This window comes from Oncorhynchus nerka, linkage group LG2 (genome assembly GCF_034236695.1).
Source record: "Oncorhynchus nerka isolate Pitt River linkage group LG2, Oner_Uvic_2.0, whole genome shotgun sequence".
NCBI classification, from domain to species: domain Eukaryota; kingdom Metazoa; phylum Chordata; class Actinopteri; order Salmoniformes; family Salmonidae; genus Oncorhynchus; species Oncorhynchus nerka.
The window spans coordinates 55,664,609-55,681,681 of record NC_088397.1 but is presented as its reverse complement, the minus strand read 5'-3'; the positions used below and the strand labels follow the sequence as shown (position 1 = coordinate 55,681,681).

At 42.9% G+C, this 17,073-nt stretch overlaps 1 protein-coding gene across 1 annotated transcript in view; it reads right to left on the bottom strand.

Annotated features, from left to right (window-relative positions):
• The window catches only part of adamts9 (ADAM metallopeptidase with thrombospondin type 1 motif, 9), a 46,621-nt gene that overhangs the window by 20,333 nt on the left and 9,215 nt on the right, over positions 1-17,073 (bottom strand). Inside the window, exons 5-19 of the mRNA XM_065000268.1 lie at positions 16,761-16,844; positions 16,546-16,670; positions 16,212-16,252; positions 15,936-16,041; positions 15,072-15,218; positions 14,529-14,670; positions 13,815-13,919; positions 12,352-12,497; positions 12,000-12,181; positions 9,249-9,385; positions 8,630-8,747; positions 8,403-8,498; positions 7,277-7,443; positions 7,047-7,176; positions 148-274 (exon numbers count right to left, since the gene is read on the bottom strand). Of these exons, the coding sequence (XP_064856340.1) occupies positions 148-274; positions 7,047-7,176; positions 7,277-7,443; positions 8,403-8,498; positions 8,630-8,747; positions 9,249-9,385; positions 12,000-12,181; positions 12,352-12,497; positions 13,815-13,919; positions 14,529-14,670; positions 15,072-15,218; positions 15,936-16,041; positions 16,212-16,252; positions 16,546-16,670; positions 16,761-16,844 (1,853 nt within the window). The remainder of the gene's footprint in view (positions 1-147; positions 275-7,046; positions 7,177-7,276; positions 7,444-8,402; positions 8,499-8,629; positions 8,748-9,248; positions 9,386-11,999; positions 12,182-12,351; positions 12,498-13,814; positions 13,920-14,528; positions 14,671-15,071; positions 15,219-15,935; positions 16,042-16,211; positions 16,253-16,545; positions 16,671-16,760; positions 16,845-17,073) is intronic.

Sequence of the window (17,073 nt, the reverse complement as noted above, 5' to 3'; positions counted from 1 at the left end):
AGGAAAGGTCATAGGTGAAAGATGCTGACAGGATAAAACTGAACTTTGTATCAAACAGCATACATATCACAGATATAAAGACTGAGAGTGATAAAAAAAATCTGCAATATAGACAGATAAAGCGATTGAGAGTGGTTTAGGCAGTACCTGATTTCACACTCTGCGTTGCAGGGTTCTGTGACCATGGCTGGTCTGGCGGCCCCATGGCACCTCTGGTCTGAGACCACCACACGGTCCGACTCTCTACTACACAGGATCTTCCTCTTACGCTCTCCTGATGGGGTGGGAGAGAGGGTTTAGTTCCTTGGTCATGGTCCTGCTGCTTTTAGTTTCTCCCAGTAGCTGGCATTGAATCAATAAATCGATTGGCTAGAAAGTCCACGCAAGCTTGAATTCTTTGGAGTCTAAATCAGACACTTGTCAAAAGGCAAGACGGAACACCAGCAGGAGTGTGTGCCTCCAGGAATCGTGTGGTTTAAATCATAGCAAAATCGTTTTTATTTAAAAAACTCTTTCTAAGAAACATCACTCTTCCTCCTATACCTTCTGTTCTTAATTGTTATAACCAAGCATTATGCGGTGTAAATCAGTAAAACTGGCAGTAAATCCCCATAGATAAATAGATATGTATTAGTGAAGAAATACACTGCAGGCTCTATTGTCAGCCAGGTTCAGCAATTTACCTGTCTGACATCAGCTTACTTGCCTTGAGGTGGGATGGTGGGAATATTTGAGGCGTGTCTTTAAAACTCGCACAAGTGAAATTTTCATTCAGTGATTTAAGACTCACCAAAAGCAGGTCTTAACGGTAATGTGGATGATAATGACATTGATTTTGACAGCGGATGCGCAGCCTATCCAGCCGTGACGGACAGTGCCCGTATGCTCATGGAACAAGAGATATGTGCTTTTCCCCGCATAGGCATTTCATTTGGAACAATAAGGATATTTTGTATAGAAACAAGTCTTAATTTTTTAACAACTGGTTCAATAATCATATGCTGCTGGTGAGTCAACTTTTTAATGCAGAAGGATTGTTACTCAATTATGAGGATTTAAAAAAAATCTCGTTACAATATCCTTGTTACACCTAGAGAGTTCGCCATAGTCTTTGATGCTATTCCATCTGGAACTTTCATGTTATTTAGAGGTGTAACCAGAATCACTACCTGAAGAAGCTCAGAAAACACATTAACATTAACAGTACTTTTTGTGTTGAGCATCCAGACACAGTTTTACAATTATTTTGGCATTGTCTACGTGTAAAGAAATGATGGCAAGATACTCATAGTTTTATACTGTTAATATTCTTGATGACTTTAGTTTTTTTTATGGGAGAATGTGCTGCTCGGTTTCCTTAACTGTAATAAGGATAAAGAAAAACTGTTTTACCTCATAAATCTAATTGTGCTAATGGAAAAATGTAATATTCATAAATGTAAATTCACTAATAAAAAAACTCTCTTCTGTGTTTTCTGTAAGGAATTTTAGCAATACATTAAGAGCACTTGTACATTCTTCTAATAAGAAAGCTGTTAAAAAAATATATATTTGTATAATCTAGAATTTGTTGTACACCCTGGCATATGTTATCATTGTCTGCTTGTATACTTGTATATATACTGTTTTTTTTCTCATTTAAAAAAATATATATATATATATATATATTGAAAATTATATATTTTTAAATAAATATGTTGTAATATAATGTTTTTTTTCTCCATTTCGTTGAATTGAATTTAAAACCAAGCATTGCCATGGAACTGTTGTTTTTTCTCCTGCCCTATCCATTCACCAAGAAGCCAAGACTATCAATTAAGGGTTTGGTTCAATCTTTATCACCAAGCTTTATTAAAAGGTACATTTGGGAACAGCAAAACAGTAAGCGGACATCCCCTTTGAATCTATGTATTGTAGGCTACATTCTTTTAGCCAGCTCTTGGAGCGAGAGATGATGCCAGTGACCCTCGTTTTTAGAAACGTTGAAGATATTTTCCTGTAACAATTTCTTGATTTTCATTTCATTAGATTTAAAACCAAGCCTAGACTACTATAATGAAAGCTGGTTCAACAACAATGAGTTGGGTATCTCTCTTATCCTGGCCATGCATAAGCCAAGTAGCCCATCCATAAAAGGTTTCTAAATGGTCTACTGGTGAGGCTTTTGCCGTTTTGCTTTTGCATTATTCACAATTCACATAGGCCTACCTGCATACACTATTTCGCTGATATCCATCCCCATTTCCAGAGTGCCTCTTGTCCAGTTACCAACAATGCACTCCTCTTTTCTTATTCAAATGATTTAGTCCTATAATTCCACACCAATGATGGATAAGCCTATATTTTGCTTATTGCAAATGTGCCTGACACATAGTCTACAATGCATTTTAAGGGGAGCCTAGTGTTCTTTATTTCAGAAGAAGTGTCATGCGTAAAGACACGCATGTATGGGTCGTTCCACGAAATGAGTGAAATTTTCAGTAGTAATTGTGCACCAATATAGTATTTTAAAAGCCTGTTATATTAAATAAAGTGCCCTTATAATATACACCAGATGGAAAATTAAATACATCTGTTTTTTTAATATGAATAAAGACTTGCTAAAGTGCCACAATTCAGCATTTTGACATGTCCCTCTGACCACCCTCTGTGACTTAACCACAGCATTTTGACATGTCCCTCTGACCACCCTCTGTGACTTAGCCACAGCATTTTGACATGGCCCTCTGACCACCCTCTGTGACTTAACCACAGCATTTTGACATGTCCCTCTGACCACCCTCTGTGACTTAACCACAGCATTTTGACATTCTGACCACCCTCTGTGACTTAACCACAGCATTTTGACATGTCCCTCTGACCACCCTCTGTGACTTAACCACAGCATTTTGACATGGCCCTCTGACCACCCTCTGTGACTTAACCACAGCATTTTGACATGTCCCTCTGACCACCCTCTGTGACTTAACCACAGCATTTTGACATGTCCCTCTGACCACCCTCTGTGACTTAACCACAGCATTTTGACATGGCCCTCTGACCACCCTCTGTGACTTAACCACAGCATTTTGACATGTCCCTCTGACCACCCTCTGTGACTTAACCACAGCATTTTGACATGTCCCTCTGACCACCCTCTGTGACTTAACCACAGCATTTTGACATGGCCCTCTGACCACCCTCTGCATTTTGATGTCCCTTGACCAACTTAACCACAGCATTTTGACATGTCCCTCTGACCACCCTCTGTGACTTAACCACAGCATTTTGACATGTCCCTCTGACCACCCTCTGTGACTTAACCACAGCATTTTGACATGGCCCTCTGACCACCCTCTGTGACTTAACCACAGCATTTTGACATCTCCCTCTGACCACCCTCTGTGACTTAACCACAGCATTTTGACATGTCCCTCTGACCGCCCTCTGTGACTTAACCACAGCATTTTGACATGTCCCTCTGACCACCCTCTGTGACTTAACCACAGCATTTTGACATGTACCTCTGACCACCCTCTGTGACTTAACCACAGCATTTCTCAAAGTTTTCACCATCATTGTAAAGCCCTAGTTATTATGTTGCTTTGTGGCGATTGTTATTCATATTTAATGTGATTAGTGATTCATAAAAACATTTATAACATTTTTCCCTCTCATTTTAAGGTCAACCCTGTTATGCGATCTGAACTCTCATTTTAATATGGTAATACTATTCCTATTAATAAAATTTAAAAAACGAAAATAAACATTGTAGTCAAACCCTAGTGTAAAAGCAGGTGAGCTGGTTCTAATCTTTTTTGACATTTTCGGATGTTTGTGGTGGAAAATTGAGCGGGTCAAGCATAATATGTCAACCCTGTGACCCATAGATAGACAGACTAGAAATGTTTTAACAATTTCAATGTTTTTTGTCAAGCTTGAATTTAATTGACCTTCTCTGTTGCACACAACAAGCTTCCATTCTCCCCGTAACAGGGGTATTTATGGCTGATTTAAGATGAAATCGTCAACCCTTATGATCAACCCTGTTACTTTACTTGGCACTTACTATCGTAATTTTGCTTATTTAACCTTTTGAGATGGGAAAACAAGTTTTTTTTATTAAGTTGAACATGTGCTCTTTATGACAGAATGTTTAAATTAGGTTAATAAATCACCAAGTTACACTACTCAAAAGGCACCCAATGGGTGGAGCGACCTGTATAGGCCTATAGGTTAAGCAAGTACAACAATGTTGACTGCCAAAGCTGTATTTTGCTGTTGCTATTATTCATTACTGTAGCCTATGCTGTTTAATAAACAGACTCGGAGGAGAATATTGCTGTGCTCCCCAGCCGAATTGAAGTTGATGGCTACACAAAGACGGTCAATAACCTACACAACTTGAGATAACGGCTTGCAGTATTAAGCCATGGAACACGTTGATTGGCCAGTGAATGATCAAGCCCTCCGCCTACCTACAATTTATTTATTCATCAAAAACCCAGCGCTTTCACGCCACCGCCAGCTATTGCGCCCATAATTCCCACTGTAAAAATAGCACAAATATTTCTGACACATGCCCAGACCTATAGCGCTACCACCAGTGCTAAGATTTACCATTGCGTTAGGTTGTTAAAATAGAGCCCTACATCTTCAAAGATTATATTCAAAAGTTATTTTGGACATTTCATTCTATTGTTAATGGTTTGCTAATGGTAGTTCATATTGCTAATGTTTTCAAACATATTCCTAACGCGAAACATGTCCCACTGTTGTTAGAGAAAAAGTCACATGCGAGTAGAAATGTATCATTGTTTAATTAGAAGAAAATATCCATTTGTATCGCCAATCTGTACTCTCCACGGCAGATGGTTTTGTGGACTGATTTGGAGAGCACGCCGACCGGTCACATGCGCATTGTTATCCATCATAGTTATCCATCATAGTTATACATCATTGTTATCCATCATAGTTATCCATCATAGTTATACATCATTGTTATCCATCATAGTTATCCATCATAGCTTTCCATCATAGTTATACATCATTGTTATCCATCATAGTTGCCCATTTCAATGTTCTATGTTGAGGGAGGTTTTCTGAATATCTACAGTATATTCATTGAACATGAATGGGATATTTTGTCCTCATATGATGAAATGTATTATGGAATGGTCATTGATATGATAACTATTGAGAAGTACTAATTGTGAAGGGAATTATTAGGCTAATGTTAATTGATTAAATACTTGTTTCGATGCTTTTGGGATTATCCCAGTGTTAGGGGTTGGGCTTTAAACCTGTTCAGATGGCCATTTTCAAGAGAGGCCAAGATCTCTGATTGCGAGAGCTAGAGAGAATGGCGGAAGTGGACACCGAGTTTGAATCTGGCGGCGCCAGCAAAAATGAGATTAAGAATGAAGGTGATGACAATACTGGATGGACTACAGTCGATAAAGGACGGATCAAGAGCGCTATAATCACAGTTAAAACGCTGTCTAGTGAGCCTACTGCTCCTAGCACAACTACTTCACCGTTTGTAGTAGGAGGGCAGTTTGAGGATAAGAAGATGTACCTGGGAGATCCGGTTTATGTTGCCAAGATATTGAAGATGGTGTACTGTGGAATCCGTTTGGGTGAACAGAAGTGGAATTTCGTAGATTTTTGTATGTCGGCAGAACAAAAGGAGTGCGCGTTGCGCCTTAGCAGATTCAAGGAGAAAGAGTTGACTGCCTTCGATTTTCGGAGCAGGGCACCAATCAAGGGCGTGATTTCTGGATTCTATGTAGAAGTTAGGGCTAAGAAGATCGCAATGAAAATTCCTGGAACAGTTGGTGCTCGGCGATTGACGCGTTCAATGGAAATGTCCTGTAAGGGTGAAGGAGGCAGAGATTGCTAGGTTAAAAGCTGTCCAGCGTGTCTCCTAAGCAGAGGCTGCGAGAAAAGTTCAATGATGTTCTAGTGGTTCGGTTGCCATGGAGACGCCAACGTTCAGTGCTGTGGGTTCCATTCGCAAGATGCAGGATCCAGATACCCTTGTCGAGCAGAAAGTCGATATTTTGTCATTTATTGCTATGGTGATAAACTGCACTGCAGGAGTGGCGAAGAACTCAAGAAAGATCCATATCAGCTTATCTGCAGCTGAACGCTTTTTGGGAATGAAGGATGAAACAGGTGAGGAGCTGCATGGCATACTGAATGGAGCAGAGGTTCCATCCTCTCAGGTCACCAGATCTGAATAGTGCTCTGAGTGGATTTTGAAGGACTGAGTTTTTTTTTTGGGGGGATTTCCCGCCTTTTTTATTTCCCGCATCCAGTAGTGGGCGGCAATACAACGTTGCAGGTGTAGTCTGCCCTAAAACACTACAGGAGAAGAAGAATTTTCAAGAGTGCATAGGCTGGACTGACATGTTGTCCCAGACTCAGCTAAACTCAGCTGTGTGAGGAATTACTGACGCTTTGTCAAAGTTAAAGGTGCTCTGTCTTGTTTGAACGTGGTCCTTTGTAGCTCATTTGGTAAAGCATGGCGCTTGTAATGCCAGGGTAGTGGGCTTGATTCCTGGGACCACCCAAGTCGCTTTGGATAAAAGTGTCTGCTAAATGGCATTTATTATTATTATTATTCTGTCTTAGAAGGCAAATGTAGCTTCAGTATATTGACTCTATAAGTCTGTAAGTCAGTGTCCATCAACATCCTGTCAATATTAATACTGTATATCCAGCTCACCTTCTACATCTGTTAATTAATACCAGCATTTTGCTCCTGAATTCCATCTGATTCCTGATGCTTCCCACCGCCCTGACAACACTGTATGGTCCACTATTCTCCACTATTTCATGAGAATTTCTTAGTACATGGTTGCAAGAGCCTTGGAGCCAATATTGGATTTAATAGTGGTCAGATACAACCACATAAAGCCTCACCTTCTCTCTCCCTCAACCTTTCACCTCCCTTCACACCTCCTTTCCCACACGCCCACACCTCTCCACCACCTCAACCTTTCCGACACCTCTCATCTTTAAACCCCTAACCACACCCCTTACATTCCCTTCCCATCCCTCACCTTGGCAGGGCCTGCTGCAGTCCTGCCAGGGCCCGTAGGCATCCCAGACAAACTGCTGGGGTTTATCCTCGATGGGGATGTTATAGGAGTACCTGACGTCTGGGTTGTACAAGTTACCTACAGAAAGCACCTGAGGAGGGATCGGAGGGCAGAGGAACAGAACAATCAGTACAGTTCCACTGTTCCATTTGCATCATAACCTTCTCAACAGTCAGGTAAGGAGTTGTTACCTGGACAATGATCTCCTCCTCGATGCGGTCAGTGCAGTTGATTCTCTCGATGACGTGGTCGGATCCGCTGTACTCGATGACGGCATTGCCCACTTTGATTTCCCTTTTAAACATGCTGACTACAAACTCGCCATTGAGCAGGAAGTCCCCACGACTGTTTGAAACAGCTGGAGAAAAAGACAGAGGAGGTGACACTGACATGAGTAAATGAGATGGCATAAGATTCTGAAAGTACAGTACGGGACAGGGCGCAAAACCACAAGTCTTTATCAAGTTCGCTAAACTCCTTTTTCCTTCTCTCGAGGAAATCGAACATAGTGTTTGCATGGGCAGACTTTAGAGTTGGCTTTGAAAAGAGAGTCAGTCAACTGTGAACAAACGTTCACTTAGCACAGTGATAAAAACAGAGCAGCATGACAGTTGATGTTTTCATTTACAGCAAGGCCTGCAACAGAGAGCAGATAAACCTAACTGGGGTAAAATAATCCTGCATTTCTACTGGAGGAATCTCAGTCCTCCTGTTCTGTTCATCAGACAGTCTGCTGCACACATTCACACTAATGCGATTATGGAGCTAATTTCCTGAGTTACTTTCCTCACCATTTCACACATCACAGTAATGTGGCCACAGAGACCAGCCCACTTCCCACAAGCCCCCCTACCCAATGTTCCCTCCCTGTTCCCCCTTAGGCCCCAGCGCACCCGCAGAGAGTCACACGCGCACGCACATGCACACGCGAACAAAGAAACACCAAGAAACACAAGCATAGTAGCTTTTACACTTTTACGAGCAGCACAGAGAGAATGAAATTACACCCAGAGGGCTATGTGAGTTCTGGGTAATTAATGTTTTAGCATGTGTGCCACAAACTCTCCAACATGCCAAGTTCAACAGGCCCTCCAAATCTCTCCGCTGAGGACAGGCAGGACACTACAGTAGCACCAACAACCAGACAAAACATATCTGCTCAAGAAGAGAATACTAAAGCTGTTGACACCTCTGAATGTTAGACATACTGAACTGTGACATGATAGACAGTGACAAATCAAATCCTCCAGCTAATGTTTCAAATTCAACAGCCAACAAGACCCCTAAAAGTGTTTTGATCGTGAGTTTGAGTCTTACCGAGGTAGTTATCGTCCTCTGGTTTCCCTGAGTAGCTGTGTTGACGAACATCAATATTTGTAGCACCACTGGGTATTCTCACCACTTCGTTGTATCCTGCAGCACAACCAGCAGAGGAGAACTCAACGTCTCTGAGTGACCATGACAAGGTCAGCGGTCAGTATATAATAGTAAAAAGGTTTCAATGACACTTTTCAGTCATTGGGATAACACACAGTTTGGCTCACCGTAGCGCACCATGTTGAAGGTGTCTGCCACGGTCTTGCACGAGGAGTTGTCACCGCCACACACACCACACTTATCTCTCCTCGCCTTGGAATTCAACACATGGTCACATCCCGCTTGCTGCACAGGGATGAGGAGGAGAAAGGAGGGAAGGAAAATGCGGAGAAGGAAGTGGAGGAGAAAAAAGGGGGGCGGAATGAAATGTCTTTAAAGTAGTGGAATTTCTTATGAAATCCTATACTGTGCCTTGCAACCTTCTACCAGGCTGCAGGGATAAAACCTAATAAATTGTTTCCTAATACACAGAATCGAACCCGGTTAAGTGTGTTAAATTCATATAACTGTAACACAGCTGACAGAAATTCTCTATTGTAAATAGCACCACGGTGAAACTCTATTCTGGTATAATTGGTTTTAGTCTGTTGCCTGTAATAGGGACGATGGACTTTAGCTCAAGAGTACAGTAAAATGAAGAACCACACCTCCTCCGTGAATAATATTCTCCTCATTTTAAAATAATGCCATCATGACAGATGTTATAACAGCTCTTATGACTGTTACGAATGGCATATTAGGCTAACTGTCAGGCTGAGGTGGTTGAAGGCTGTGTGTCAGTCTCACCCTGCACAGGCCCTGCACACAGATGTCGTTGGTGTCGGGGCCACATGGCGTGCCGTCGATGACCCGGTCCCTGAGCTGGTAGTAGGCCGTGCTGCCAGCCACCCTGCAGAACAGCTTACAGCGATCCTTCATCTGAACTACAGGGCAGAAGAGGAAAGGGGGAATGGTGAAAACAGTCCACTGACCTCATTAAAGATGACAATAAATGGTTCCCTAAAGAAAATCAAATCCAAACCTGGCCAAAAGAGCACTCTTCCTTGGCTAAATGGAGAAATCTGGAAATTGATGCAACAATGAGATTATGCTCTAAAAACAGCCCTAAGATCCAAATTGGAGCATGACAGACGTAGGTTTACCATGTTGAGAAATAAGGTGATGAAAGAATTCAGACAGGCCAAGGCAAACCTTTTTATTAACATAATTGGTGAAGCAAAGGGAAATTCTAAATTTATTTGGGAGAATCTAAAAAAGTTAACAGGGAAAGACCATAGTAACACTGCAAAAAAACTAGAAATCATGGTGAATAACAATCTAACACAGGATGCAGTCGAAATAGCAATAGCCTTCAATTCCTACTTTATTGACTCTGTCAGGGTACTGACACAGAACCCCTCCACTGGTATCTTGGGATCAGTGCGAGTGAATGATGCTCAACCTGTCTTCATCATATGGGAGGTTTCTGAGTCAAAGGTGAACAAGGTGATTAGCTCACTAAAGAACTCTAAAGCAAAAGATGTGTTTGGGCCAGATTCTACCTTTCTTAAAAACTACAAAAAGTCACTCATTGGCCCCATTACTAAGGTCACCAACACATCTATTAGTCTCTGGGTGTTTCCAAGGGTATGGAAGTCGGGTATCATAACGGCCATCTTTAAATCGGGTGACCCTGTTGACGTGAGTAATTACAGGCCCATTAGTATACTACCTGTGATGTCAAAGGTTGTTGAAAAGTGTGTAGCAGAACAACTGATTGCCCACCTCAACAACAGCCCCTTCACATTACACTCCATGCAGTTTGGCTTCAGAGCGAAACACTCCACAGAAACGGCCAACTGCTTTCTTCTGGAAAATGTGAAGTCCAAGATGGACAAAGGGGCCATTGTTGGGGCTGTGTTTCTGGACCTAAGGAAAGCTTTTGATACTGTTAACCATGAGATTCTCATCACAAAATTGTCCAAGTTCAACTTTTCCCCGGGTGCCTTGAAATGGATGAAATCATACCTTGAAGGCAGAACTCAGTGAGTCAGAGTGAGCAATGAGCTGTCGCCCACTCTTAGCTATGATGTGGGCGTGCCCCAGGGGTCAATACGGGGGCCCCTCCTGTTCAGCCTGTACATTAATGATCTGCCTTCTATCTGTACTGGGTCTGAAGTTCAAATGTATGCAGATGATACAGTGATATATGTGCCTGCAAAGAGCAAACAACAAGCTGCAAAAGAACTCACTACTGTAATGGTCCAGGTTACAAAGTGGCTCAGTGACTCGTGTTTGCATCTCAATGTGAAAAAAACTGTCTGCATGTTCTTCACAAAGAGGGCAACAGATGCTACTGAACCAGATGTCTATGTGTCAGGGGAGAAGCTCCAGGTGGTATCTGATTTTAAGTACCCTGGCATCATTCCAACCTCTCTTTTAAAAAGCATGTGAAAAAGGTCATTCAGATAACCAAATTATCTGGCTAATTTCCGATTTATACAAAATTGTTTGACTACATGATACTCCCCAACTTAACATACTGCTTGACTAGTTGGGCCCAAGCTTGCTGTACAACATTAAAACCTATTCAGTCTGTCTACAAACAGGCTCTCAAACTGCTTGATAGGAAGCCCAGAAGCCATCATCACTGTTACATCCTCAGAAAGTGTGAGCTTCTTAGTTGGGAAAATCTTGTGCAATAGACCGACGCATGTCTTGTATTCAAGATCCTAAATGGCCTGGCTCCCCCTCCACTCAGTATTTTTTTTAAACAGAAATCCCAAACATATGGCAGAAAGATCTACAAGGTCTGCCATGAGAGGTGACTGTATAGTTCCCTTAAGGAAAAGCACCTTTAGTAAATCCGCTTTCTCTGTGAGAGCTTCCCATGTCTGGAATACACTGCCTTCAGACACACATAACTGCACCACCTATCACACTTTCACAAAATGTATGAATACATGGCTAAAGGTCAATCAGATTTGTGATCATAATCCCTAGCTGTGTATTGCCGCTTTCCATGTTGTCTGTAGCTTGTGAGGTGTGGAAACACTTTGTTGCTTTAATGAATTTTGTCTTGCTGCTGTTGCTCTGTCTGTATGCTACTTCTTGCTTGTCCTATGTTTCTCTGTCTGTATGCTAAGTCTTGATTATCCTATGTTGCTCTGCGTGTGCTCACTGCTCAATGATTGTCTAAATTGTAATTGTTTTTAATAACCTGCCCAGGGACTGCGGTTGAAAAATTGCCGGCTGGCTAAAACCGGCACTTTTACTGAAACGTTGATTAATGTGCACTGTCCCTGTAAAAATAAAATAAACTCAAACTCAAAGGGGCTAATGAAAATTCAACCATTTGGATGTTCCAACAAGTTCACATAACTCCTCATGCTATATCGCATCGATTCACCGAGCACTCCGAATGCTTTGTGCACATCTACAGGAAATTTTAGTTAGCTTACAAAGGCACCCATTCTAAAGGCCTAAGAGTCCAGTTAATTTTTCTCTGTGTTAGTAAGATGCAAAACCAAGAAGGCGTAAAGAGAGAGATGTTCTTACTTCCGCTGTACTTGGGTACCCAGCGCACGTTAGGAGGTAGACCATTGATGTTGAAGTGCCGGCCATCAAAGGCAGCACACTGCTCCTCTCTGAAGTCTTTCTTCTGCTTGGAGCAGGGCTCTGAGTTACACGAGCGGAACTTCATCCTGCGCCCCACACAGTACTTCCCCCCGTTCTTGGGCCTGGAGGAAGGTGGTAGATAGATACAGCGTCAAATCTGCTGTGACTGTACTTTAGAATTGCTCTGGAAAGAATTCATTTAAGGAGGCTTGATGTTATGGTACATTGACCACTGCAGCTCATAGAGAGATACAGTCCAGTAGATGTGCATGACTACAAAGACTGTGCTTACACAGGTTGGTTGCACTCGCGCACGGCAATCTTGATGCCCCCGCCACACGTCCGCGAGCAAGAGCCAAACGGAGACCAGCTTCCCCACGCCCCGTCCACGGGGGTGGCGTCGTGCTCCTTGGGAATGCACTGGCCATGTTTACAGTGCTGTGGAGAGAAAGAAAGAGACAGAGTGAGAAAGAGAGAGAGAGAGGGGGAGAGAGAGAGAGAGAGGGGAGAGAGAGAGAGAGAGGGGCAGAGAGAGAGAGAGAGAGAGAGAGAGAGAGAGAGAGAGAGAGAGAGAGAGAGGGGGAGAGAGAGGGAGAGAGAGAGAGAGGGGGAGAGAGAGAGAGAGAGAGAGAGAGAGAGAGAGAGAGGAAGAGAGAGAGAGGAAGAGAGAGAGAGGAAGAGCATGATAGTAGGAAACCTTAGTCTGCACACTGGCAACACATTATCCTGAAAGCACTTCACAACCTCCTTTGACGTTAATCTGGGAAAAATGACAAGACGACTGGAAAAAGACGGAACCCAAAAAAAGACACCCATTACAAATGTGCCTGTCTGAGAGGAAGTGAACACAAAGGGGAAGATATGTTTCAGTGTATAGCGGACAATCCATTTCCCTTGGTGACAACGACTGCATTCTAAACAGCGGCAACCTCGGTGCTGAGCATGGCATAGCCATAGGCTTGGCATGAGGTTGGTTTGTGTGCAGGAATACAATGTGTAACCAGAGCAGGCTCTGAACATGTGTGCTATGGGACCTCAGCAACCCGGCCCGGCCGCCCCGCAGCCCTTTTATGTCAGACAGACAGGCAGGAAGTGAAGGGTTTGGTACAGGGCCTAATTAGAAGCTACACTAAAGCAGTAATGGAGAGGGAAATCTCCACAAGCCTCCATTCACAGCTTCACCATAAGCCTATTATTGCCTAATAATAATACAGTCTCTGAAGCAAACAAATCCATGTTTAAACAAATGGAGGAATTTGGAGCAACTGCCACGTACGTCCCTCATGTTCAACTACGAGTTTATATCTCGTCTTCATTGGTGAATTGATTTCTGGGCAGATTTCTGTGATCTTGTTGTTTTCTTTTGTCATTTGGGTTTTTGAAAAAATACATTTTATAGTTGTGAGTCATTTAAATAGCAGCAGGAACAAAGAAATTCATATCTAAGTTTCCTTTGTGGTTATTTATGGGGCGTATTTTGACAGTTCATAACATTAAATGTTCCAGTATGCTCCAGCATAGTGATAAAGCTGGCTTGGTTGTATGTGAATGTGTTTGTGTGTTCATGCACAGATGTGTATGAAACTATTTTAGCCTCTCTCTCTCTCTCTCTGTGTACACACTACATAAGTATCTGGTGCTCGTCTCACTCTATCTTTTCTTCATCTCACCCTTTCTATTTATCCCCATCTGTCCATTTCCTTCCCTCTCCCTATCAGATCCTTTCATCTTGCGGTACGTCTCTCTGATACTTGCCTTTCCTGGAGAGCACTCGGTCCCGTCAGCCCAAGGCATGTGTTGGGTCCTGCAGCCCCTCTGGGCCCCCTCTGGGCTGGTGCACCACAGTCTGCGGCACTGGACCTATAAAAAACACACACACACACACAGTTACCATTCCCTTGCCTAAGCCCCATCCACAAACACACACAGTTACCATTCCCTTGCCTAAGCCCCATCCACAAACACACACAGTTACCATTCCCTTGCCTAAGCCCCATCCACAAACACACACAGTTACCATTCCCTTGCCTAAGACCCATCCACAAACACACACAGTTACCATTCCCTTGCCTGAGCCTCATCCACAAACACACACAGTTACCATTCCCTTGCCTGAGCCTCATCCACAAACACACACAGTTACCATTCCCTTGCCTGAGCCCCATCCACAAACACACACACAGTGCTATATACTCTTCCATGTCTTACAAGGCGTGTGCCCTTTAAACAAAGCCTGCAGCTAAGCCCTGACAAACATCAAGCCCAGCGGTTTGCAGGGCACATTCAATCACAGGAGTAGCGTGTAAACAACAACTGCTTTAACACATACTGTACAGAAGGCCTAGCTGAGAGATAGCCAACTGACAGAATAAGTTGACTCTGGTATAGAATGTCTAGAACCATAGACTATAATAATGTAGGACGAGACAGTGAACTGTCATTTGAAATCTGTGTGGTCCATTCTCTTACCATATATGGGCACACCTGTGTTCCCGGCCCAAATATCAATTCACATTGTTTATTGACATTGTATATCCGTCCAGGCAGCTGCTGCGACAGACTGTATGGCCTAGAAATGGGCTCATCAAGTAAGCACTCTCCATACCCTGTGCTATTAAGAAATAAAAATAAAATGACTTCAAGAAAAAAGGGGGAAAAAACAAAGACACAAACAGACAGAAAACACACTCAGTACAGATGGCGAGGTAGTATCCTGTAAATAACAGAACCCCTGCTGCACCTACTACAAGGCGATTGATATGAAAACAAGAGCTGGAACTCTATTCAATCAAAAACGATATACGGAAGTAATAAACATTCCAAATATACACGAACAACACAGAAGTCATGTTGTTTCCCGTTAACCCAGAAATATCCAGATACCAGTTTTGATTGAATAGCTGACTGGTCATTGAAGCCATACTGCAGTGTGGTGCTGCTAACGTTAACGACAATAACACTTCTCCATAGTGACATGCACGTCTAAAATAGAAAACAATGGCCGTTACATACTCAAGGAACTCTGTGATGTATTTCCTGCTACACTTGGACCACATCCAGGGGTTAGTGTAGTAGTTGAGTGTGGGCGCCATCACATGCTGCTGTATTTTAACCCCCTCCTCTTTGCACTTGTTGCTGTCATCATGGGGCATGTTGAATCTGTCAGGAGGCCAAACCACAAGTGAGAACATATATTCACCACAACACACAGGTCTAACCCATCGTCAATAAACCTACATGTTAGACTGATTGTTCAACTAAGCACGAAAGGACCGGTTTTGGGAGATTTGTTTGACTGTGGTAAATAAAGCATCATCCTCTAAGCAGCAGACTGGTAACACACAGGGTTAAATGACTGGGCTGGTTGGGGTTGACATTAGTAGCAGGTCTGTGCAGGGGCCAGGGTCTGGTAGAGTAGGGTCACAGGGGATAGGTATTATATAGTATGGTACCTCTCTCCTATGGTACTGTACTGTACCGTATGGTAGCTCTCTACAGTACAGTATGACAGGTAGGTACTGTATTCCAACAAGCTTTGTCGCTAAGCAGACCTGAAGCCGCTTGGTGCTAATAAGAATGGAATTCAACAATCCCACCTTTTGTGTGTGTGGCAAAAAAATATTATTTGACTAAGACACAAGGGTTGTTCAAGTCTGTAACAGTCTCCAATGTAGTGGCCTGGGGTTGTATTGCCAAGCTGGATGAAGGCTGGCAGGTGCATGCTGACTTGGGACGTTGCACATGCAGACTTAGATCTTGAAGCTTGGAGACATTTTAAGAGGAAAACCAGGGCCACATAAGCATGACACACTAATACAGCTTTAACATTGTAATGACATGAAATCAATCAAAGAATAAACAGCATGCCGTACTCACACATGGCCCAGTTCATGGGCGATAGTGAACGCAGTGCTGAGCCCATTGTCCTCACTAATACTGCAGCTTCTGTATGGATCACACACAGTGCCAAGCTCTGCAAGCCCTGCAAACCAAGAGTATCACCATTATCATCATCATCATTATATTGTCATCAGCACTATCAAAAGCAGAATCATTATCTGGCATCAAGTACATCAATATGGTTATGAAACTGTCCTCAATCAAACGTTATGTTGCACAGTCTATTGCATGTGTCCTTAGAGCTCCTCTTACCTAATGTGTCACACTTGTCCCGCGCTCGGCAGATGTCTTGCCTGTGAAGAACACACAGACGGAAGTCATGTCACTGGTTTCATGCCCCAGAACTGTGACACCAGAGATTCCCTATGTCAACTAGTGTACTCGTTTGTATAAACAAAAGCCAACACATTGCAGAGAATTCAGGGGGTTGCCCCCAACCAGGGCTCGAAACGAGGCCCAGCGACTGTCAACACAACACTTTAGCCATTACACCAAGAGATGGTGCTGAGAATGGTTGTGTCGTGGTGGGAGTGACAGTGTACCTGGTGATGAGAATGGCTGTGTCGTGGTGGGAGTGACAGTGTACCTGGTGATGAGAATGGCTGTGTCGTGGTGGGAGTGATGATTCTCATCTTGGTGATTTTGCCTCTGTTGCCAGATACAGAAGTTCTTTAAAGTGGTCTGTGCATTGAAGGAAATGGTTGGGCCATCCTACAGCAGAGAGTAAAAGGGAGATGTTTACAGTACTGTAATGTGCTGCTGGAACGGAATGACTGCAGTGCTTTAGAGCTGTGATCTCACCAGCTCATTGTTGATTATGACTAACTTCACAATCACAACGTTAATCAGATTTCCGATGCTGGGATCCTTGTAGATGGAAGACACCTGAAGGGAAAGATTATAGACACTGTTTTTTTATCAATACATTTCAGTCTCCGGAATACATAAACCCCTTAGGAGTCTACTCAATCAGTGGTTCAGATATTCTAAATCAACATGCAGTTTTAAGGGAAGAAAAATCTGGACTCATAGTCCTATTTGAGAGGTTGATTATGGCTGCAGTCAGATCTTGTAGAGAATGCAGAAGGCCAGGATCACAATAAAGGCTAGTTTA